Source organism: Oncorhynchus masou, chromosome 27 (assembly GCF_036934945.1).
Source record: "Oncorhynchus masou masou isolate Uvic2021 chromosome 27, UVic_Omas_1.1, whole genome shotgun sequence".
NCBI lineage: Eukaryota > Metazoa > Chordata > Actinopteri > Salmoniformes > Salmonidae > Oncorhynchus > Oncorhynchus masou.
This window is the reverse complement of record NC_088238.1, coordinates 63,075,478-63,099,302: the sequence shown is the minus strand read 5'-3', so window position 1 is coordinate 63,099,302 and position 23,825 is coordinate 63,075,478. Positions and strand designations below refer to the sequence as shown.

General features: G+C 48.2%; 1 protein-coding gene across 1 annotated transcript in view; it reads left to right on the top strand.

The window, feature by feature from the left end:
- trim2b (tripartite motif containing 2b) overlaps positions 1–20,818 on the top strand; it is a 46,035-nt gene extending 25,217 nt beyond the window's left edge. The window contains exons 13-14 of the mRNA XM_064940857.1: positions 12,416–12,556; positions 16,037–20,818. Of these exons, the coding sequence (XP_064796929.1) occupies positions 12,416–12,556; positions 16,037–16,189 (294 nt within the window). The 3' untranslated portion in view covers positions 16,190–20,818. The remainder of the gene's footprint in view (positions 1–12,415; positions 12,557–16,036) is intronic.
- Positions 20,819–23,825: the final 3,007 nt, after the last annotated feature.

The following is a 23,825-nucleotide window of genomic DNA, read 5'->3' as shown; positions in this document are numbered from 1 at the left end:
ACCCGTCCTGACCGTCGTTAACCCAGTAGAATGAACACGTCCTGACCGTCGTTAACCCAGTAGAATGACCCGTCCTGACCGTCGTTAACCTAATGAACCCGTCCTGACCATCGTTAACCCAGTAGAATGACCCATCCTGACCGTCGTTAACCCAGTAGAATGACCCGTCCTGACCGTCGTTAACCCAGTAGAATGACCCGTCCTGACCGTCGTTAACCCAGTAGAATGAACACGTCCTGACCGTCGTTAACCCAGTAGAATGACCCGTCCTGACCGTCGTTAACCTAATGAACCCGTCCTGACCATCGTTAACCCAGTAGAATGACCCATCCTGACCGTCGTTAACCCAGTAGAATGAACCCGTCCTGACCGTCGTTAACCTAATGACCCCGTCCTGACCGTCGTTAACCTAATGAACCCGTCCTGACCATCGTTAACCCAGTAGAATGACCCGTCCTGACCGTCATTAACCCAGTAGAATGAACCATCCTGACCGTCGTTAACCCAGTAGAATGACCCGTCCTGACCGTCGTTAACCCAGTAGAATGAACCCGTCCTGACCGTCGTTAACCCAGTAGAATGACCCGTCCTGACCGTCGTTAACCCAGTAGAATGACCCGTCCTGACCGTCGTTAACCCAGTAGAATGAACCCGTCCTGACCGTCGTTAACCCAGTAGAATGACCCGTCCTGACCGTCGTTAACCCAGTAGAATGACCCGTCCTGACCGTCGTTAACCCAGTAGAATGACCCGTCCTGACCGTCGTTAACCCAGTAGAATGACCCATCCTGACCGTCGTTAACCCAGTAGAATGACCCATCCTGACCGTCGTTAACCCAGTAGAATGACCCGTCCTGACCGTCGTTAACCCAGTAGAATGAACCCGTCCTGACCGTCGTTAACCCAGTAGAATGACCCGTCCTGACCGTCGTTAACCCAGTAGAATGACCCGTCCTGACCGTCGTTAACCCAGTAGAATGACCCGTCCTGACCGTCGTTAACCCAGTAGAATGAACCCGTCCTGACCGTCGTTAACCCAGTAGAATGACCCGTCCTGACCGTCGTTAACCCAGTAGAATGAACCCGTCCTGACCGTCGTTAACCTAATGAACCCGTCCTGACCGTCGTTAACCCAGTAGAATGAACACGTCCTGACCGTCGTTAACCCAGTAGAATGAACCCGTCCTGACCGTCGTTAACCCAGTAGAATGACCCGTCCTGACCGTCGTTAACCCAGTAGAATGACCCGTCCTGACCGTCATTAACCCAGTAGAATGACCCGTCCTGACCGTCATTAACCCAGTAGAATGACCCGTCCTGACCGTCGTTAACCCAGTAGAATGACCCGTCCTGACCGTCGTTAACCCAGTAGAATGACCCGTCCTGACCGTCGTTAACCCAGTAGAATGACCCGTCCTGACCGTCGTTAACCCAGTAGAATGACCCGTCCTGACCGTCGTTAACCCAGTAGAATGACCCGTCCTGACCGTCGTTAACCCAGTAGAATGACCCGTCCTGACCGCCGTTAACCCAGTAGAATGAACACGTCCTGACCGTCGTTAACACAGTAGAATGACCCGTCCTGATCGTCGTTAACCCAGTAGAATGAACCCGTCCTGACCGTCGTTAACCCAGTAGAATGAACCGTCCTGACCGTCGTTAACCCAGTAGAATGAACCCGTCCTGACCGTCGTTAACCCAGTAGAATGACCCATCCTGACCGTCGTTAACCCAGTAGAATGACCCGTCCTGACCGTCGTTAACCCAGTAGAATGACCCATCCTGACCGTCGTTAACCCAGTAGAATGACCCGTCCTGACCGTCGTTAACCTAATGACCCGTCCTGACCATCGTTAACCTAATGAACCCGTCCTGACCATCGTTAACCCAGTAGAATGACCCGTCCTGACCGTCGTTAACCTAATGAACCCGTCCTGACCGTCGTTAACCTAATGACCCCGTCCTGACCGTCGTTAACCCAGTAGAATGAACCCGTCCTGACCGTCGTTAACCCAGTAGAATGACCCGTCCTGACCGTCGTTAACCCAGTAGAATGACCCATCCTGACCGTCGTTAACCTAATGAACCCGTCCTGACCGTCGTTAACCCAGTAGAATGACCCATCCTGACCGTCGTTAACCCAGTAGAATGAACAAGTCCTGACCGTCGTTAACCCAGTAGAATGACCCGTCCTGACCATCGTTAACCCAGTAGAATGACCCGTCCTGACCGTCGTTAACCTAATGAACACGTCCTGACCGTCGTTAACCCAGTAGAATGACCCGTCCTGACCGTCGTTAACCCAGTAGAATGACCCGTCCTGACCGTCGTTAACCCAGTAGAATGACCCGTCCTGACCGTCGTTAACCCAGTAGAATGACCCGTCCTGACCGTCGTTAACCCAGTAGAATGACCCGTCCTGACCGTCGTTAACCCAGTAGAATGACCCCGTCCTGACCGTCGTTAACCTAATGAACCCGTCCTGACCATCGTTAACCTAATGACCCGTCCTGACCATCGTTAACCCAGTAGAATGACCCGTCCTGACCGTCGTTAACCCAGTAGAATGAACAAGTCCTGACCATCGTTAACCCAGTAGAATGAACACGTCCTGACCGTCGTTAACCCAGTAGAATGACCCGTCCTGACCGTCGTTAACCCAGTAGAATGAACCCATCCTGACCGTCGTTAACCCAGTAGAATGAACACGTCCTGACCGTCGTTAACCCAGTAGAATGACCCGTCCTGACCGTCGTTAACCCAGTAGAATGACCCGTCCTGACCGTCGTTAACCCAGTAGAATGAACCCGTCCTGACCGTCGTTAACCCAGTAGAATGAACCCATCCTGACCGTCGTTAACCCAGTAGAATGACCCGTCCTGACCGTCGTTAACCTAATGAACCCGTCCTGACCGTCGTTAACCCAGTAGAATGACCCGTCCTGACCGTCGTTAACCCAGTAGAATGACCCGTCCCTGACCGTCGTTAACCCAGTAGAATGACCCGTCCTGACCGTCGTTAACCCAGTAGAATGACCCGTCCCTGACCGTCGTTAACCCAGTAGAATGAACCCGTCCTGACCGTCGTTAACCCAGTAGAATGACCCGTCCTGACCGCCGTTAACCCAGTAGAATGACCCGTCCTGACCGTCGTTAACCCAGTAGAATGACCCGTCCTGACCGTCGTTAACCCAGTAGAATGACCCGTCCTGACCGTCGTTAACCCAGTAGAATGACCCGTCCTGACCGTCGTTAACCCAGTAGAATGACCCGTCCTGACCGTCGTTAACCCAGTAGAATGACCCGTCCTGACCGTCGTTAACCCAGTAGAATGACCCGTCCTGACCGTCGTTAACCCAGTAGAATGACCCATCCTGACCGTCGTTAACCCAGTAGAATGAACCCGTCCTGACCGTCGTTAACCCAGTAGAATGACCCGTCCTGACCGCGTTAACCTAATGAACCCGTCCTGACCGTCGTTAACCTAATGAACCCGTCCTGACCGTCGTTAACCCAGTAGAATGACCCGTCCTGACCGTCGTTAACCCAGTAGAATGACCCGTCCTGACCGTCGTTAACCCAGTAGAATGACCCATCCTGACCGTCGTTAACCCAGTAGAATGAACAAGTCCTGACCGTCGTTAACCCAGTAGAATGACCCGTCCTGACCGTCGTTAACCCAGTAGAATGACCCCGTCCTGACCGTCGTTAACCTAATGACCCGTCCTGACCGTCGTTAACCCAGTAGAATGACCCCGTCCTGACCGTCGTTAACCTAATGACCCGTCCTGACCGTCGTTAACCCAGTAGAATGACCCATCCTGACCGTCATTAACCCAGTAGAATGAACCCGTCCCTGACCGTCGTTAACCCAGTAGAATGAACAAGTCCTGACCGTCGTTAACCCAGTAGAATGAACAAGTCCTGACCGTCGTTAACCCAGTAGAATGAACCGTCCTGACCGTCGTTAACCCAGTAGAATGAACCCGTCCTGACCGTCGTTAACCCAGTAGAATGACCCGTCCTGACTATCGTTAACCCAGTAGAATGACCCGTCCTGACCGCCGTTAACCTAATGACCCGTCCTGACCGTCGTTAACCTAATGAACCCGTCCTGACCGTCATTAACCCAGTAGAATGAACCGTCCTGACCGTCGTTAACCCAGTAGAATGAACCCGTCCTGACCGTCGTTAACCCAGTAGAATGAACCCGTCCTGACTGTCGTTAACCCAGTAGAATGAACACGTCCTGACCGTCGTTAACCCAGTAGAATGACCCGTCCTGACCGTCGTTAACCCAGTAGAATGAACACGTCCTGACCGTCGTTAACCCAGTAGAATGACCCGTCCTGACCGTCGTTAACCTAATGAACCCGTCCTGACCATCGTTAACCCAGTAGAATGACCCATCCTGACCGCCGTTAACCCAGTAGAATGACCCGTCCCTGACCGTCGTTAACCCAGTAGAATGACCCGTCCTGACCGTCGTTAACCCAGTAGAATGAACACGTCCTGACCGTCGTTAACCCAGTAGAATGACCCGTCCTGACCGTCGTTAACCTAATGAACCCGTCCTGACCATCGTTAACCCAGTAGAATGACCCATCCTGACCGTCGTTAACCCAGTAGAATGAACCCGTCCTGACCGTCGTTAACCTAATGACCCCGTCCTGACCGTCGTTAACCTAATGAACCCGTCCTGACCATCGTTAACCCAGTAGAATGACCCGTCCTGACCGTCATTAACCCAGTAGAATGAACCATCCTGACCGTCGTTAACCCAGTAGAATGACCCGTCCTGACCGTCGTTAACCCAGTAGAATGAACCCGTCCTGACCGTCGTTAACCCAGTAGAATGACCCGTCCCTGACCGTCGTTAACCCAGTAGAATGACCCGTCCTGACCGTCGTTAACCCAGTAGAATGAACCCGTCCTGACCGTCGTTAACCCAGTAGAATGACCCGTCCTGACCGTCGTTAACCCAGTAGAATGACCCGTCCTGACCGCCGTTAACCCAGTAGAATGACCCGTCCTGACCGTCGTTAACCCAGTAGAATGACCCATCCTGACCGCCGTTAACCCAGTAGAATGACCCATCCTGACCGCCGTTAACCCAGTAGAATGACCCGTCCTGACCGTCGTTAACCCAGTAGAATGAACCCGTCCTGACCGTCGTTAACCCAGTAGAATGACCCGTCCTGACCGTCGTTAACCCAGTAGAATGACCCGTCCTGACCGTCGTTAACCCAGTAGAATGACCCGTCCTGACCGTCGTTAACCCAGTAGAATGAACCCGTCCTGACCGTCGTTAACCCAGTAGAATGACCCGTCCTGACCGTCGTTAACCCAGTAGAATGAACCCGTCCTGACCGTCGTTAACCTAATGAACCCGTCCTGACCGTCGTTAACCCAGTAGAATGAACACGTCCTGACCGTCGTTAACCCAGTAGAATGAACCCGTCCTGACCGTCGTTAACCCCGTAGAATGACCCGTCCTGACCGTCGTTAACCCAGTAGAATGACCCGTCCTGACCGTCATTAACCCAGTAGAATGACCCGTCCTGACCGTCATTAACCCAGTAGAATGACCCGTCCCTGACCGTCGTTAACCCAGTAGAATGACCCGTCCCTGACCGTCGTTAACCCAGTAGAATGACCCGTCCCTGACCGTCGTTAACCCAGTAGAATGACCCGTCCTGACCGTCGTTAACCCAGTAGAATGACCCGTCCTGACCGTCGTTAACCCAGTAGAATGACCCGTCCTGACCGTCGTTAACCCAGTAGAATGACCCGTCCTGACCGTCGTTAACCCAGTAGAATGAACACGTCCTGACCGTCGTTAACACAGTAGAATGACCCGTCCTGATCGTCGTTAACCCAGTAGAATGAACCCGTCCTGACCGTCGTTAACCCAGTAGAATGAACCGTCCTGACCGTCGTTAACCCAGTAGAATGAACCCGTCCTGACCGTCGTTAACCCAGTAGAATGACCCATCCTGACCGTCGTTAACCCAGTAGAATGACCCGTCCTGACCGTCGTTAACCCAGTAGAATGACCCATCCTGACCGTCGTTAACCCAGTAGAATGACCCGTCCTGACCGTCGTTAACCTAATGACCCGTCCTGACCATCGTTAACCTAATGAACCCGTCCCTGACCATCGTTAACCCAGTAGAATGACCCGTCCTGACCGTCGTTAACCTAATGAACCCGTCCTGACCGTCGTTAACCTAATGACCCCGTCCTGACCGTCGTTAACCCAGTAGAATGAACCCGTCCCTGACCGTCGTTAACCCAGTAGAATGACCCGTCCTGACCGTCGTTAACCCAGTAGAATGACCCATCCTGACCGTCGTTAACCTAATGAACCCGTCCTGACCGTCGTTAACCCAGTAGAATGACCCATCCTGACCGTCGTTAACCCAGTAGAATGAACAAGTCCTGACCGTCGTTAACCCAGTAGAATGACCCGTCCTGACCATCGTTAACCCAGTAGAATGACCCGTCCTGACCGTCGTTAACCTAATGAACACGTCCTGACCGTCGTTAACCCAGTAGAATGACCCGTCCTGACCGTCGTTAACCCAGTAGAATGACCCGTCCTGACCGTCGTTAACCCAGTAGAATGACCCGTCCTGACCGTCGTTAACCCAGTAGAATGACCCGTCCTGACCGTCGTTAACCCAGTAGAATGACCCGTCCTGACCGTCGTTAACCCAGTAGAATGACCCCGTCCTGACCGTCGTTAACCTAATGAACCCGTCCTGACCATCGTTAACCTAATGACCCGTCCCTGACCATCGTTAACCCAGTAGAATGACCCGTCCTGACCGTCGTTAACCCAGTAGAATGAACAAGTCCTGACCATCGTTAACCCAGTAGAATGAACACGTCCTGACCGTCGTTAACCCAGTAGAATGACCCGTCCTGACCGTCGTTAACCCAGTAGAATGAACCCATCCTGACCGTCGTTAACCCAGTAGAATGAACACGTCCTGACCGTCGTTAACCCAGTAGAATGACCCGTCCTGACCGTCGTTAACCCAGTAGAATGACCCGTCCTGACCGTCGTTAACCCAGTAGAATGAACCCGTCCTGACCGTCGTTAACCCAGTAGAATGAACCCATCCTGACCGTCGTTAACCCAGTAGAATGACCCGTCCTGACCGTCGTTAACCTAATGAACCCGTCCTGACCGTCGTTAACCCAGTAGAATGACCCGTCCTGACCGTCGTTAACCCAGTAGAATGACCCGTCCCTGACCGTCGTTAACCCAGTAGAATGACCCGTCCTGACCGTCGTTAACCCAGTAGAATGACCCGTCCTGACCGTCGTTAACCCAGTAGAATGAACCCGTCCTGACCGTCGTTAACCCAGTAGAATGACCCGTCCTGACCGTCGTTAACCCAGTAGAATGACCCGTCCTGACCGTCGTTAACCCAGTAGAATGACCCGTCCTGACCGTCGTTAACCCAGTAGAATGACCCGTCCTGACCGTCGTTAACCCAGTAGAATGACCCGTCCTGACCGTCGTTAACCCAGTAGAATGACCCGTCCTGACCGTCGTTAACCCAGTAGAATGACCCGTCCTGACCGTCGTTAACCCAGTAGAATGACCCGTCCTGACCGTCGTTAACCCAGTAGAATGACCCATCCTGACCGTCGTTAACCCAGTAGAATGAACCCGTCCTGACCGTCGTTAACCCAGTAGAATGACCCGTCCTGACCGTCGTTAACCTAATGAACCCGTCCTGACCGTCGTTAACCTAATGAACCCGTCCTGACCGTCGTTAACCCAGTAGAATGACCCGTCCTGACCGTCGTTAACCCAGTAGAATGACCCGTCCTGACCGTCGTTAACCCGGTAGAATGACCCGTCCTGACCGTCGTTAACCTAATGAACCCGTCCTGACCGTCGTTAACCCAGTAGAATGACCCGTCCTGACCGTCGTTAACCCAGTAGAATGACCCGTCCTGACCGTCGTTAACCCAGTAGAATGACCCATCCTGACCGTCGTTAACCCAGTAGAATGACCCGTCCTGACCGTCGTTAACCCAGTAGAATGACCCATCCTGACCGTCGTTAACCCAGTAGAATGACCCGTCCTGACCGTCGTTAACCCAGTAGAATGACCCGTCCTGACCGTCGTTAACCTAATGAACCCGTCCTGACCGTCGTTAACCCAGTAGAATGACCCGTCCTGACCGTCGTTAACCCAGTAGAATGACCCGTCCTGACCGTCGTTAACTCAGTAGAATGACCCGTCCTGACCGTCGTTAACCCAGTAGAATGAACCCGTCCTGACCGTCGTTAACCCAGTAGAATGACCCGTCCTGACCGTCGTTAACCCAGTAGAATGACCCGTCCTGACCGTCGTTAACCTAATGACCCCGTCCTGACCGTCGTTAACCCAGTAGAATGACCCGTCCTGACCGTCGTTAACCCAGTAGAATGACCCGTCCTGACCGTCGTTAACCCAGTAGAATGACCCGTCCTGACCGTCGTTAACCCAGTAGAATGACCCCGTCCTGACCGTCGTTAACCTAATGACCCGTCCTGACCGTCGTTAACCCAGTAGAATGAACCCGTCCTGACCGTCGTTAACCCAGTAGAATGACCCGTCCTGACTGTTGTTAACCCAGTAGAATGACCCGTCCTGACCGTCGTTAACCCAGTAGAATGACCCGTCCTGACCGTCGTTAACCCAGTAGAATGACCCGTCCTGACCGTCGTTAACCCAGTAGAATGACCCGTCCTGACCGTCGTTAACCCAGTAGAATGACCCCGTCCTGACCGTCGTTAACCCAGTAGAATGACCCGTCCTGACCGTCATAACCCAGTAGAATGACCCGTCCTGACCGTCGTTAACCTAATGAACCCGTCCTGACCGTCATTAACCCAGTAGAATGACCCGTCCTGACCGTCGTTAACCCAGTAGAATGACCCGTCCTGACCGTCATTAACCCAGTAGAATGACCCGTCCTGACCGTCGTTAACCTAATGACCCCGTCCTGACCGTCGTTAACCCAGTAGAATGACCCGTCCTGACCGTCGTTAACCCAGTAGAATGACCCGTCCTGACCGTCGTTAACCCAGTAGAATGACCCGTCCTGACCGTCGTTAACCCAGTAGAATGACCCCGTCCTGACCGTCGTTAACCTAATGACCCGTCCTGACCGTCGTTAACCCAGTAGAATGAACCCGTCCTGACCGTCGTTAACCCAGTAGAATGACCCGTCCTGACCGTCGTTAACCCAGTAGAATGACCCGTCCTGACCGTCGTTAACCTAATGAACCCGTCCTGACCGTCATTAACCCAGTAGAATGACCCGTCCTGACCGTCGTTAACCCAGTAGAATGACCCGTCCTGACCGTCGTTAACCCAGTAGAATGACCCATCCTGACCGTCGTTAACCCAGTAGAATGACCCGTCCTGACCGTCGTTAACCCAGTAGAATGACCCCGTCCTGACCGTCGTTAACCCAGTAGAATGACCCGTCCTGACCATCGTTAACCTAATGAACCCGTCCTGACAGTCGTTAACCCAGTAGAATGACCCGTCCTGACCGTCGTTAACCTAATGACCCCGTCCTGACCGTCGTTAACCCAGTAGAATGACCCGTCCTGACCGTCGTTAACCTAATGACCCGTCCTGACCATCGTTAACCTAATGACCCCGTCCTGACCGTCGTTAACCCAGTAGAATGACCCGTCCTGACCGTCGTTAACCCAGTAGAATGACCCGTCCTGACCGTCGTTAACCTAATGAACCCGTCCTGACCGTCGTTAACCCAGTAGAATGACCCGTCCTGACCGTCGTTAACCTAATGACCCGTCCTGACCATCGTTAACCTAATGACCCCGTCCTGACCGTCGTTAACCCAGTAGAATGACCCGTCCTGACCGTCGTTAACCCAGTAGAATGACCCGTCCTGACCGTCGTTAACCTAATGAACCCGTCCTGACCGTCGTTAACCCAGTAGAATGACCCGTCCTGACCGTCGTTAACCCAGTAGAATGACCCGTCCTGACCGTCGTTAACCCAGTAGAATGACCCCGTCCTGACCGTCGTTAACCCAGTAGAATGACCCGTCCTGACCGTCGTTAACCCAGTAGAATGACCCGTCCTGACCGTCGTTAACCCAGTAGAATGACCCGTCCTGACCGTCGTTAACCCAGTAGAATGACCCATCCTGACCGTCGTTAACCCAGTAGAATGACCCGTCCTGACCGTCGTTAACCCAGTAGAATGACCCGTCCTGACCGTCGTTAACCCAGTAGAATGAACAAGTCCTGACCGTCATTAACCCAGTAGAATGACCCGTCCTGACCGTCGTTAACCCAGTAGAATGACCCGTCCTGACCGTCGTTAACCCAGTAGAATGAACAAGTCCTGACCGTCATTAACCCAGTAGAATGACCCGTCCTGACCGTCGTTAACCCAGTAGAATGACCCGTCCCTGACCGTCGTTAACCCAGTAGAATGACCCGTCCCTGACCGTCGTTAACCCAGTAGAATGAACCCGTCCTGACCGTCGTTAACTCAGTAGAATGACCCGTCCTGACCATCGTTAACCCAGTAGAATGACCCGTCCCTGACCGCGTTAACCCAGTAGAATGACCCGTCCTGACCATCGTTAACCCAGTAGAATGACCTGTCCTGACCGTCGTTAACTCAGTAGAATGACCCGTCCTGACCATCGTTAACCCAGTAGAATGACCCGTCCTGACCGTCGTTAACCCAGTAGAATGACCCGTCCTGACCGCGTTAACCTAATGAACCCGTCCTGACCGCCGTTAACCCAGTAGAATGACCCGTCCTGACCGTCGTTAACCCAGTAGAATGACCCGTCCTGACCGTCGTTAACCTAATGGACCCGTCCTGACCGTCGTTAACCCAGTAGAATGACCCGTCCCTGACCGTCGTTAACCCAGTAGAATGACCCGTCCCTGACCGTCGTTAACCTAATGAACCCGTCCTGACCGTCGTTAACCCAGTAGAATGACCCGTCCTGACCGTCCGTTAACCCAGTAGAATGACCCGTCCTGACCGTCGTTAACCCAGTAGAATGACCCATCCTGACCGCCGTTAACCCAGTAGAATGACCCGTCCTGACCGTCATTAACCCAGTAGAATGAACCCGTCCCTGACCGTCGTTAACCCAGTAGAATGACCCATCCTGACCGCCGTTAACCCAGTAGAATGACCCGCCCTGACCGCCGTTAACCCAGTAGAATGACCCGTCCTGACCGTCGTTAACCCAGTAGAATGACCCGTCCTGACCGCCGTTAACCCAGTAGAATGACCCGTCCTGACCGCGTTAACCCAGTAGAATGACCCGTCCTGACCGCGTTAACCTAATGAACCCGTCCCTGACCGTCGTTAACCCAGTAGAATGACCCGTCCTGACCGCCGTTAACCCAGTAGAATGACCCGTCCTGACCGCCGTTAACCTAATGAACCCGTCCTGACCGTCGTTAACCCAGTAGAATGAACCCGTCCTGACCGTCGTTAACCCAGTAGAATGACCCGCCCTGACCGCCGTTAACCTAATGACCCGTCCTGACCGTCGTTAACCCAGTAGAATGACCCGTCCTGACCGTCGTTAACCCAGTAGAATGACCTGTCCTGACCGCGTTAACCCAGTAGAATGACCCGTCCTGACCGCCGTTAACCCAGTAGAATGACCCGTCCTGACCGCGTTAACCCAGTAGAATGACCCGTCCTGACCGTCGTTAACCCAGTAGAATGACCCGTCCTAACCGTCGTTAACCCAGTAGAATGACCCGTCCTGACCGTCGTTAACCTAATGAACACGTCCTGACCGTCGTTAACCTAATGACCCCGTCCTGACCGTCGTTAACCCAGTAGAATGACCCGTCCTGACCGTCGTTAACCTAATGAACACGTCCTGACCGTCGTTAACCTAATGAACCCGTCCTGACCATCGTTAACCCAGTAGAATGACCCGTCCTGACCATCGTTAACCCAGTAGAATGACCCGTCCTGACCGTCGTTAACCCAGTAGAATGACCCGTCCTGACCGTCTTTAACCCAGTAGAATGACCCATCCTGACCGTCGTTAACCCAGTAGAATGACCCGTCCTGACCGTCGTTAACCCAGTAGAATGACCCGTCCTGACCGTCGTTAACCCAGTAGAATGAACAAGTCCTGACCATCGTTAACCCAGTAGAATGACCCGTCCTGACCGTCGTTAACCCAGTAGAATGAACCCGTCCTGACCGTCGTTAACCCAGTATAATGACCCCGTCCTGACCGTCGTTAACCCAGTAGAATGAAAATGTCTTGACCTTCGTTTAAACCAATACAACAAAAAAGTCCTGATCTTAATTAACCCGGTAGAATGAAAAAGACGTGGTTCAATAGAAAAGGCCTCCCTCCCTCCGTTCCAGGTATTCACCCCAGAGGGAGAGCTGCTGCTGAAGTTTGGAACTAATGGAGAGGGCAACGGTCAGTTTAATGCTCCTACAGGCGTGGCCGTCGACGTGAACGGGAACATCATCGTAGCCGACTGGGGCAACAGCCGCATTCAGGTACAGTTTTATATATATATATATATATATTGTAATGAAACAGCAGGGAGCAGGTCTCGAACCCTCAACCTTCGAGCCCGAGGTCCGGCACCCTATCGACTGTGCCGCAAAAGCTCGTGTGGCAGAGTCGATGTCCGAGCTTATAAACCCAGGGTCGTTACAATATATATATATACAGTGCCTTGCGAAAGTATTCGGTCCCCTTGAACTTTGCGACCTTTTGCCACATTTCAGGCTTCAAACATAAAGATATAAAACTGTATTTTTTTGTGAAGAATCAACAACAAGTGGGACACAATCATGAAGTGGAACGACATTTATTGGATATTTCAAACTTTTTTAACAAATCAAAAACTGAAAAATTGGGCGTGCAAAATTATTCAGCCCCTTTACTTTCAGTGCATACTTTCGCAAGGCACTGTAGATCATATACAGTATATGTACATCATCATAGCCGACTGGAGCAGCATCTGCATACAGTACACTACCATGTATATATACACTACCGGTCAAAGGTTTTAGGACACCTTCTCATTAAAGGGTTTTTCTTTATTTTGACTATTTTCTACATTGTAGAATAATAGTGAAGACATTAAAACTATGAAATAACAAATATGGAATCATCAAGTAACCAAAAAAAGTGTTAAACAAATCAAAATATATTTTATATTTGCGATTCTTCAAAGAAACCACCCTTTGCCTTGATGATGCACACTCTTGGCATTCTCTCAACCAGCTTCATGAGGTAGTCACCTGGAATGTATTTCAATTAACAGGTGTGCCTTCTTAAAAGTGAATTTGTGGAATTTATTTTCATCTTAATGCGTTTGAGCCAATCAGTTGTTTTGTGACAAGGTAGGTGTGGTATACAGAAGATAGCCCTATTTGGTAAAAGACCAAGTCCATATTATGGCAAGAACAGCATAAATAAGCAAAGAGAAACGACAGTCCATTATGAAGGTCAGTCAATATGGAAAATTTCAATAATGTTTTTTTCAAGTGCAGTCGCAAAACCATCAAGTGCTATGATGAAACTGGCTCTCATGAGGACCGCCACAGGAAAGGAAGACCCAGAGTTACCTCTGCTGCAGAGGATAAGTTCATTAGAGTTAACTGGCTCTCATGAGGACCACCAGAGGAAAGGAAAACCCAGAGTTACCTCTGCTGCAGAGGATAAGTTCATTAGAGTTAACTGGCTCTCATGAGGACCACCAGAGGAAAGGAAGACCCAGAGTTACCTCTGCTGCAGAGGATAAGTTCATTAGAGTTACCAGCCTCAGAAATTTCATCCCAAATAAATGTTTCACAGAGTTCAAGTAACAGACACATCTCAACATCAACTGTTCAGAGGAGACTGCTTGAATCAGACCTTCATGGTCGAATTGCTGCAGAGAAACCACTACTAAAGGACACCAATAAGAAGAAGAGACTTGCTTGGGCCAAGTAACATGAGCCATGGACATTAGATTGGTGGAAATCTGTCCTTTGGTCTGATGAGTCCAAATGTGTTTGTTTTTTTCATTCCAACCGCCATGTCGTTACGAGACGTAAAATAGGTGAATGGATGAACTCTGCATGTGTGGTTCCCACCATGAAGCATGGAGGAGGAGGTGTGATGGTGTGGGGGTGCTTTGCTGGTGACACTGTCAGTGATTGATATAGAATTCAAGGCACACTTAACTAGCATGGCTACTACAGCATTCTGCAGCGATACGCCATCCCATCTGGTTTGAGTTTAGTGGGAATATCATTTGTTTTACAACAGGACAATGACCCAACACACCTCCAGGCTGTGTTTGGGCAATTTGACCAAGAAGGAGAGTGATGGAGTGCTGCATCAGATGACCTGGCCTCCACAATCACCTGACCTCAACCCATTTGAGATGGTTTGGGATGAGTTGGACTGTGGAGTGAAGGACAAGCAGCCAACAAGTGCTCAGCTTATGTGGGAACTCCTTCAAGATTGTTGGAAAAGCATACCATGTGAAGCTGTTTGAGAGAATGCCGAGAGTGTGCAAAGCTGTCATCAAGGCAAAGGGTGGCTACTTTGAATAATCTCAAATATAAAATATATTTAGATTTGTTTAACACTTTTTTTGGTTACTACAGGATTCCATATGTGTTCTTTCTTTTATTCTACAACGTAGAAAATAGTAAAAATAAAGAAAAAATAAAGATAGTAAAAAATAAATAAAAAATAGTAAAAAAATGAAATAAATAGTCAAAATAAAGAAAAACCCTTGAATGAGTAGGTGTGTCCAAACCTTTGACTGGTACTGTATATATCATGCCTTAGTATATCGACTGGGGCAACAGCAGCATACAGGTACATATATATATATATATATATATATATATATATATATATATATATATATATATATATATATATATATATATATATGTATTCTGAATACTTCAGAAAGTATTCATACCCCTTGACTTTTTCCCCATTTTGTTGTGTTACAATCTGAATTTAAAATAGATTGTTTTTTCTCAGCCATCTAAACTTGTTGAGGGGACGGTGGCTCATAATAATGGCTGGAATGGAGTCGATGGAATGGCATCAAATACCTGTTTATCTTATACCATTCTACCCTTTCCACTCCAGCCGTTCCCACAAGCCCATCCTCCCAATTAAAGTGACACCAACCTCCTGTGATCTACACACAACACCGCGTAATGACAAAGTGAAAACATGTTTTTTAGAAATGTTTGCAAATTTATTTGAAAATGAAATACAGATATATCTAATTTACATAAGTATCCTCCCCCCTCCTCTCCAGGTGTTAATTTACATAAGTTTCCTCCCCCCTCCTCTCCAGGTGTTAATTTACATAAGTATCCTCCCACTCCTCTCCAGGTGTTAATTTCCATAAGTATCCTCCCCCCTCCTCTCCAGGTGTTAATTTACATAAGTATCCTCCCCCCTCCTCTCCAGGTGTTAATTTACATAAGTATCCTCCCCCTCCCTCTCCAGGTGTTAATTTACATAAGTATCCTCCCCCCTCCTCTCCAGGTGTTAATTTACATAAGTATCCTCCCCCCTCCTCTCCAGGTGTTAATTTACATAAGTATCCTCCCCCTCCTCTCCAGGTGTTAATTTACATAAGTATCCTCCCCCTTCCTCTCCAGGTGTTAATTTACATAAGTATCCTCCCCCCTCCTCTCCAGGTGTTAATTTTCATAAGTATCCCCCTCCTCTCCAGGTGTTAATTTACATAAGTATCCCCCCCTCCTCTCCAGGTGTTAATTTACATAAGTATCCTCCCCCCTCCTCTCCAGGTGTTAATTTACATAAGTATCCTCCCCCCTCCTCTCCAGGTGTTAATTTACATAAGTATCCTCCCCCCTCCTCTCCAGGTGTTAATTTACATAAGTATCCTCCCCCCTCCTCTCCAGGTGTTAATTTACATAAGTATCCTCCCCCCTCCTCTTCAGGTGTTAATTTGCATAAGTATCCTCCCCCCTCCTCTCCAGGTGTTTGACGGTAGTGGCTCCTTCCTGTCCTATATCAACACATCAGCTGACCCTCTCTACGGACCTCAGGGTCTGGCTCTCACGTCTGATGGACACGTGGTGGTGGCCGACTCTGGGAACCACTGCTTCAAGGTCTACAGATACCTACAGTAGTGGGATGGAGGGAGGCGTGTAGAGATGGACAGAACTACTGTTCAAAGATCTACAGATACCTACAGTAGTGGGATGGAGGAACGGAGGGAGGGGTGGAGGAATGCAGAGATGAATGGACAGAACTACTGTTCAAAGATCTACAGATACCTACATTAGTGGGAGGGAGGGAGGCGTGTAGAGATGGACAGAACTCAAGGTCTACAGATACCTACAGTGAACTTAAACTATGGCCAATATAATCAGTTCCTCTCTCTGCTCTGACGACATGTCACTCATCTGCAATACTATTGGCCAGAGGAACAAAACGAGAACATCTATTGGCCAACTTCAAAACAAGACCTGGGACCTAACTCTCGGCTCGCCAGACACGGCTCGATATGAAACCAACGTCAGCCTGTGTATCTGCTCTTAAACTCACGTACTGCTGTGGATTCTACAAAATAATGATATAGATTGTTCGATTGAGGATTGTCGTGTGCTAAATCAATAAGGAATGTTCAAGAACGTGGCTATGGTTATTCTAATAGTCCACAGGTACAGTATATCAATGAATCCATCAATCAATCAATTCATTATTGGTTGATTGATTGATGGATTGAGGTAACAGGCAGCTTGCGACGTTACGGTTGGATGAGGTATATATTCAACCATCTATTTTTTTCCGGAAAAAAATTATGTTGCGTCCCAAATTGCTCCCTATTGGCCTGGGTCAAAAGTAGTGCACTACATAGGGAATAGGGTGCTGTTTGGGACATATTGGGTCTGATCAAAGATAGTGCACTACATAGGGAATAGGGTGCTGTTTGGGACATATTGGGTCTGATCAAAGGTAGTGCACTACATAGGGAATAGGGTGCTATTTGGGACGTATTGAGTCTGATCAAAGGTAGTGCACTACATAGGGAATAGGGTGCTGTTTGGGATATAGACGCAGTCGCAAGATAAAATGGAAGAGTATATATATTTGTGAAATTATATTTACTATTAATACTGATCAATAACCGTTTGCAAACCAGGATTCATCAGTGACGTTTTCAACCCCCTCATTAGAAAATACCTATGGTTCGATTCAATCCGTATCGCTGAAGTTCAGCGCTATAATGAGATTGTAATTTCTGATTGAGCCAACATATACAGCCGTGAATGCAGTCTCCATGAAAGCGGGAATATTGCCTTTTGAGTTTCTATTGTGCTGTAGTGCGTGTCTTCAGCGCTACGGATTATATCGAACCCGTAAATGTTTGATTACTCGCCAAGAATGAGTAAACCAGTTGTTTTATTATTATGTGCACTGTTGCTTGTCAGTACGATAATAGATCACTCATAGCGGAATACCGGTGGATTCTAGAAAAATACCAGTGTTCTAGAAGCATGCTTCTTCATTTTATTGACTGTATCAATCTGTTAGCATCCGACAAACAATGATCTTTTACAACCATATCTAAGAGTTACACAATTCTAGAAATCCCCCCCCCCCCAATTCCATGCAGGTTTTCCAGACATCCTGGTTGTAAGAGTCCTTGAATGAGGAGGGAATAGGCAGGAAACCCCGGGAATCTTTCAACTGGGATTTCTGGAAAGTTTGCATGGAAATGTGGTAATTTTAGAACCCGATAAATCATATCATACTCTAACATCTGGTTAATGGGAAGGATTGGATGAGGAATCTGGTTAACGGGGAGGATTGGATGAGGAATCTGGATAGTGGGAAGGACTGGATGAGGAATCTGGTAAACGGGGAGGCTTGGATGAATCTGGATAGTGGGGAGGATTGGTTGAGGAATCTGGATAATGGGGAGGATTGGTTGAGGAATCTGGATAGTGGGGAGGATTGGTTGAGGAATCTGGATAGTGGGGAGGATTGGTTGAGGAATCTGGATAATGGGGAGGATTGGTTGAGGAATCTGGATAGTGGGGAGGATTGGTTGAGGAATCTGGATAGTGGGGAGGATTGGAGGAATCTGGATAATGGGGAGGACTGGTTGAGGAATCTGGAGAATGGGGAGTATTGGAGGAATCTGGATAATGGTAAGGATTGGATGATGAATCTGGATAATGGGGAGGATTGGTTGAGGAATCTGGATAATGGGAAGGATTGGTTGAGGAATCTGGATAATGGGGAGGATTGGTTGAGGAATCTGGATAGTGGGGAGGATTGGAGGAATCTGGATAATGGGAAGGATTGGATGATGAATCTGGATAATGGGGAGGATTGGATGAGGAATCTGGATAATGGGGAGGATTGGATGAGGAATCTGGATAGTGGGGAGGATTGGAGGAATCTGGATAACGGGGAGGATTGGATGAGGAATCTGGATATTGGGGAGTATTGGAGGAATCTGGATAATGGGAAGGATTGGATGAGGAATCTGGATAATGGGGAGGATTGGATGAGGAATCTGGATAATGGGGAGGATTGGATGAGGAATCTGGATAATGGGGAGTATTGGAGGAATCTGGTTAATGGGAAGGATTGGATGAGGAATTTAGATAATGGGAAGGATGAGGAGTCAGGTTAATGGGAAGGACTGGATGAGGACTCAGGTTAATGGGAAGGACTGGATGAGGACTCAGGTTAATGGGAAGGACTGGATGAGGACTCAGGTTAATGGGAAGGACTGGATGAGGACTCAGGTTAATGGGAAGGACTGGATGAGGACTCAGGTTAATGGGAAGGATGAGGACTCAGGTTAATGGGAAGGACTGGATGAGGACTCAGTTTAATGGGCGGGACTGGATGAGGACTCAGGTTAATGGGCGGGACTGGATGAGGACTCAGGTTAATTGGAAGGACTGGATGAGGACTCAGGGGTTGTGTACCAAGTGGAACACTGTTTCCCAGAGCCCTATGGGCCTTAAAAGTAGGACACTACATTGGGAATAGGGTGCTATTTAGAATGCTAGCTTTCACACGCGAGGCTCGTCCACGTTTCCAACGCTACAGGAAGTAATGAGAACAATACTGAACACCATGTCTCTTCACGACGTGAATCACTTGTGTTTCTGTTATTATTTGAGGTTATTTATTTGTCTTTTATAACGCTATTTGTTTATTTAATGTATTAATGTATTAACTTATTTATGTTTTCATGTAAATCATGGGAGTGTTCAGAGCCCATTGTACATGTTCTCCTTAAGCATTATCAGGCCTTTTCATTTCCCCCCCCCGTCTTTCATCTGCGATGCGATGGACCACGTTAGGACAGACTGTTTTACGATTGCCTTTCTTGACGATCGTCTTGTTTTTCGAGAAAAGATTTGTAACGGAACGAATGAACGAACCGACTTGTTTCAATTGTTCTTCTTCTGGAATGTTCCTCTCATTGTTCGAGACACGCAGCCTTACATTCAGTCGTATTGCCATGTCACACGAATGTTATTTTGACGTTATTTTAGAATTGTTGTAAACGATATAGACAGGTAACTTTCTCAGTACCCTAGGGTTTTAGGTTTATAGGTTATACTCTATGTCTGCCTCTGAAATGGCATCCTATCCCCTACGTAGTGCACTACTTTAGAGCAGAACCCTATGTGATAAGTAGTGCACTACTTTAGATCAGAACCCTATGTGATAAGTAGTGCACTACTTTAGATCAGAACCCTATGTGATAAGTAGTGCACTACTTTAGAGCAGAACCCTATGTGAAAAGTAGTGCACTACTTTAGATCAGAGTCCTATGTGATTAGTAGTGCACTACTTTAGATCAGAGTCCTATGTGATAAGTAGTGCACTACTTTAGATCAGAGTCCTATGTGATAAGTAGTGCACTACTTTAGATCAGAGCCCTATGTGATAAGTAGTGCACTACTTTAGATCAGAGCCCAATGTGATAAGTAGTGCACTACTTTAGATCAGAGTCCTATGTGATAAGTAGTGCACTACTTTAGATCAGAGTCCTATGTGATAAGTAGTGCACTACTTTAGATCAGAGCCCTATGTGATAAGTAGTGCACTACTTTAGATCAGAGTCCTATGTGATAAGTAGTGCACTACTTTAGATCAGAGTCCTATGTGATAAGTAGTGCACTATAGGGAATAGGGTGCCATTTGGGAAGCAGTATTTATAATGGTTAAAATCACTGTTCTTCAATCCTGGTCCCTGGGACCCACAGGGTGTGCAGGGATTAGTTCCAACCCAGCACTAACACAACTGTCAACAGCTATAGTCAAAGTCTGGATGATTAGTTGATTTTTAACCTTTATTTAACGAGGCAAGTCAGTTAAGAACAAATTCTTATTTACAACGACGCTCTACCCCGACCAAACCCGGACGACGCTGGGCCAATTGTGCGTCGCCCTACGGGACTCCTAATCACAGCCGGTTGTGATACAGCCTGGAATCAAACCAGGGACTGTAGTGACACCTCTACCACTGAGATGGAGTGCCTTAGACCGCTGTGCCACTCGGGACCCCCTGATTAGCTGTATCCAGTCTGTTAACATCTATAGTCAAAGTCTGGATGATTAGTTCATTAGCTGTATCTGGTTAGTTAGTTAGTGCTGGGATGGCACTAAAACCTGCACAGTACCGGGGTCGTTGAACACTGATGACATCACTTCCTTGGTGACCTTCAAGTCTTGTTTCCTGGTACTAAAACATGACCCATTAATAAAGCATTGATTCAATACTTTGTGTGTCTGCTGTGTGTGTTTAAGCGTGCATGCATGTTTTTTTCACAAACCATCCTGTTCACAACGCTATCAACCACTAGAGGGAAGCAGAGAACAGGTAGAGAACCCTGAAACCTTGAAACGATTGGGAAAGATGGGCATTGACGTTGCCCCAAGACACTGATCTTGGGTCAGTTTTGCATTTCCCCACTAATGTTTATGGTTAGGATAGGGAGAGGAGAAGCTGATTCTAGATCTGTACACTAAGGTAACCTGCCTAAATGTCTACCAAACTCGTAGCATTCACGTCTGTAGCCATGAAGTGCTTTCAAAGGTTGGTCATGGCTCACATCAACCCCATTAACCCAGAAACCCTAGACCCACTCCAATTTGCATACCGCCCAAACAGATCCACAGATGATGCAATATCTATTGTACTCCACCCTGCCCTTTCCCACCTGGACAAAAGGAACACCTACGTGAGAATGCTGTTCATTGACTACAGAGGTGTTCAACACCATAGCGCCCTCAAAGCTCATAACTAAGCTAAGGATCCTGGGACTAAACACCTCCCTCTGCAACTGGATCCTGGACTTCCTGACGGGGTGCGTGCTCAGTCCCCTCCTGTACTCCCTGTTCACCTAGGACTGCATGGCCAGGCACGACTCCAAAATTAAGTTTGCAGACGACACAACAGCTTGATCACTGACGAGACAGCCTATAGGGGGGAGGTCAGAGACCTGGCCGTGTAGTGCCAGAATAACAACCTATCCCTCAACGTAACCAAGACTAAGGAGATCCAATTGTTACTATCTTGTCTCATCGCTACAACTTCCGTACGGGCTCGGGAGAGACGTAGGTCGAAAGTCATGCGTCCTCCGAAACACAACCCAACCAAGCCGCACTGCTTCTTAACACAGCGCACATCCAACCCGGTAGCCATGCGCCCGGCCCGCCACAGGAGTCGCTAGTGCGCGATGAGACAAGGATATCCCTACCGGCCAAACACTCCCTAACCCGGACGACGCTAGGCCAATTGTGCGTCGCCCCACGGACCTCCCGGTCGCGGCCGGCTGCGACAGAGCCTGGGCTCAAACCCAGAGTCTCTGGTGGCACAGCTAGCACTGCGATGCTCTAGACCACTGAGTCTCTGGTGGCACAGCTAGCACTGCGATGCTCTAGACCACTGAGTCTCTGGTGGCACAGCTAGCACTGCGATGCTCTACACCACTGAGTCTCTGGTGGCACAGCTAGCACTGCGATGCTCTAGACCACTGAGTCTCTGGTGGCACAGCTAGCACTGCGATGCTCTAGACCACTGAGTCTCTGGTGGCACAGCTAGCACTGCGATGCTCTAGACCACTGAGTCTCTGGTGGCACAGCTAGCACTGCGATGCTCTAGACCACTGCGCCACCCGGGAGGCCCTCAACCTCTCTTTTTACGCTGATGCTGCTCGCTGTTTATCATATATGCATAGTCACTTTAACTATACAGTCATGCACTTACTACCTCAATTGGCCCGACCAACCAGTGCTCCTGCACATTGGCTAACCGGACTATCTGCATTGTGTCCCACCACCCACCAACCCCTCTTTTACATTACTGCTACTCTCTGTTCATCATATATACATAGTCACTTTAACCATATCTACATGTACATACTACATCAATCAGCCTGACTAACTGGTGTCTGTATGTAGACTCTCTACTGTATATAGCCTCTCTACTGTATATAACCTCTCTACTGAATATAGCCTCTCTACTGAATATAGCCTCTCTACTGTATATAACCTCTCTACTGAATATAGCCTCTCTACTGTATAGAGCCTCTCTACTGTATATAACCTCTCTACTGTATATAACCTCTCTACTGTATAGAGCCTCTCTACTGTATATAACCTCTCTACTGTATATAACCTCTCTACTGTATATAGCATCTCTACTGTATATAACCTCACTACTGTATATAGCCTCTACTGTATATAGCCTCTCTACTGTATATAGCATCTCTACTGTATATAGCCTCTCTACTGTATATAGCCTCTCTACTGTATATAACCTCTCTACTGTATATAACCTCTCTACTGTATATAGCCTATCTACTGTATATAACCTCTCTACTGTATGTCGCCTCTCTACTGTATATAGCCTCTCTACTGTATATAACCTCTCTACTGTATATAGCCTCCACTGTATGTAGCCTCTCTACTGTATATAGCCTCTACTGTATATAACCTCTCTACTGTATGTAGCCTCTCTACTGTATATAAACTCTCTACTGTATATAACCTCTCTACTGTATATAGCCTCTACTGTATATAGCCTCTCTACTGTATATAGCCTCTCTACTGTATATAGCCTCTACTGTATATAGCCTCCCTACTGTATATAGACTCTCTACTGTATATAGCCTCTACTGTATATAGACTCTCTACTGTATATAGCCTCTCTACTGTATATAGCCTCTACTGTATATAGCCTCTCTACTGTATATAGCATCTCTACTGTATATAGCCTCTACTGTATATAGCCCCTACTGTATATAACCTCTCTACTGTATGTAGCCTCTCTACTGTATATAACCTCTCTACTGTATATAGCCTCTACTGTATATAGCCTCTCTACTGTATATAGCCTCTCTACTGTATATAGCCTCTCTACTGTATATAGCCTCTACTATATATAGCCTCTCTACTGTATATAGCCTCTCTACTGTATATAACCTCTCTACTGTATATAGCCTCTCTACTGTATATAGCCTCTCTACTGTATATAGCCCCTACTGTATATAACCTATACTATATGTAGCCTCACTACTGTATATAACCTCTCTACTGTATATAGCCTCTACTGTATATAGCCTCTCTACTGTATATAGCCTCTCTACTGTATATAGCCTCTACTGTATATAGCCTCTCTACTGTATATAGCCTCTCTACTGTATATAGCCTCTACTATATATAGCCTCTCTACTGTATATATCCTCTCTACTGTATATAGCCTCTACTGTATATACCCTCTCT